Source organism: Epinephelus moara, unplaced genomic scaffold (assembly GCF_006386435.1).
Source record: "Epinephelus moara isolate mb unplaced genomic scaffold, YSFRI_EMoa_1.0 scaffold2959, whole genome shotgun sequence".
Lineage (NCBI taxonomy): Eukaryota > Metazoa > Chordata > Actinopteri > Perciformes > Serranidae > Epinephelus > Epinephelus moara.
Window position 1 is genome coordinate 1 of NW_026080604.1, and position 1185 is coordinate 1185.

General features: G+C 42.8%; 1 protein-coding gene across 1 annotated transcript; it reads left to right on the forward strand.

The window, feature by feature from the left end:
• Positions 1-151: 151 nt before the first annotated feature.
• On the forward strand, positions 152-843 carry LOC126387231 (sodium channel protein type 4 subunit alpha B-like; the record flags this gene model as incomplete). The annotated part of the gene is made up of 2 exons (XM_050039771.1): positions 152-289; positions 713-843. Coding segments are annotated over 2 exons (269 nt in total), but the record flags the coding sequence as incomplete, so codon positions are not given.
• Positions 844-1185: the final 342 nt, after the last annotated feature.

Here is a 1185-nt window from a genome sequence, read left to right on the forward strand (position 1 = left end):
AAGTAATCAATATACTGGGAACAAGTAATCAATACACTGGGAACAAGTAATCAATATACTGGGAACAAGTAATCAATACACGGAGAACAAGTAATCAATATACTGGGAACAAGTAATCAATACACTGTGCTCAAGTGTCTCTGATTTGCAGATCGCACATGAAGATCTTCCTAAACCAGCCAGTGACCTGGAGGCTGGGAAGCCCCTCCCCTTCATCTATGGAGACCCACCCCCTGAGCTTCTCAACACCCCATTAGAGGAGCTGGATCCTTTCTACCAATCACAGAAGGTCTCTCTGATGAAAGATGTTTCCTCTGTGGCCCGAGGACCAATCAATACCAATCAATAAATCATTTCTTATATTTTACTTAATCATCAGTGAAGATTTGAATTAATCAATTCATCACCGCAGATGTTCATTGTGCTCAGTGATGTCATCAGATAATCAATCAGATAATCAAAAATCAATGATCGGTCTCTGTCCTCAGACGTTCATTGTGCTCATTGATGTCATCAGATAATCAATCAGATAATCAAAAATCAATGATCGGTGTCTGTCCGCAGACGTTCATTGTGCTCAGTGATGTCATCAGATAATCAGATAATCAAAAATCAATGATCGGTCTCTGTCCTCAGATGTTCATTGTGGTCAGTGATGTCATCAGATAATCAATCAGATAATCAATAATCAATGATCGGTCTCTGTCTGCAGACGTTCATCGTGCTCGCCAAAGGAAACATCATCTTCCGGTTTAACGCTGAACCCGCCTGTTACCTGCTGAGTCCCTTCAACCCTCTGCGCACCGCCGCAATCAGGATCCTGGTTCATTCATATCCTTTATGGTCTCACACTGTCCTCCCTCCTGGTTGGCTGGTGAAACCAGCAGCTTTGATCAGCAAGTTATTGATTACCTATCGATCAGCTCATGATGTTTTTGTTCCTTAACACCAAAACTTTATTCAGTTTGTTCATCATGGTGACGATTCTGACCAACTGTGTGTTCATGACCATGAGTGACCCGCCGCCATGGAGCAAGACTGTGGAGTGAGTCCGCATGCCACTAAACACCACTACACAACACTACTACACACCACTACACAACACTACTACACTCCACTACACAAAACTACTACACACCACTACACAGCAATACTACACAACACTCCTACACTCCACTACACAAG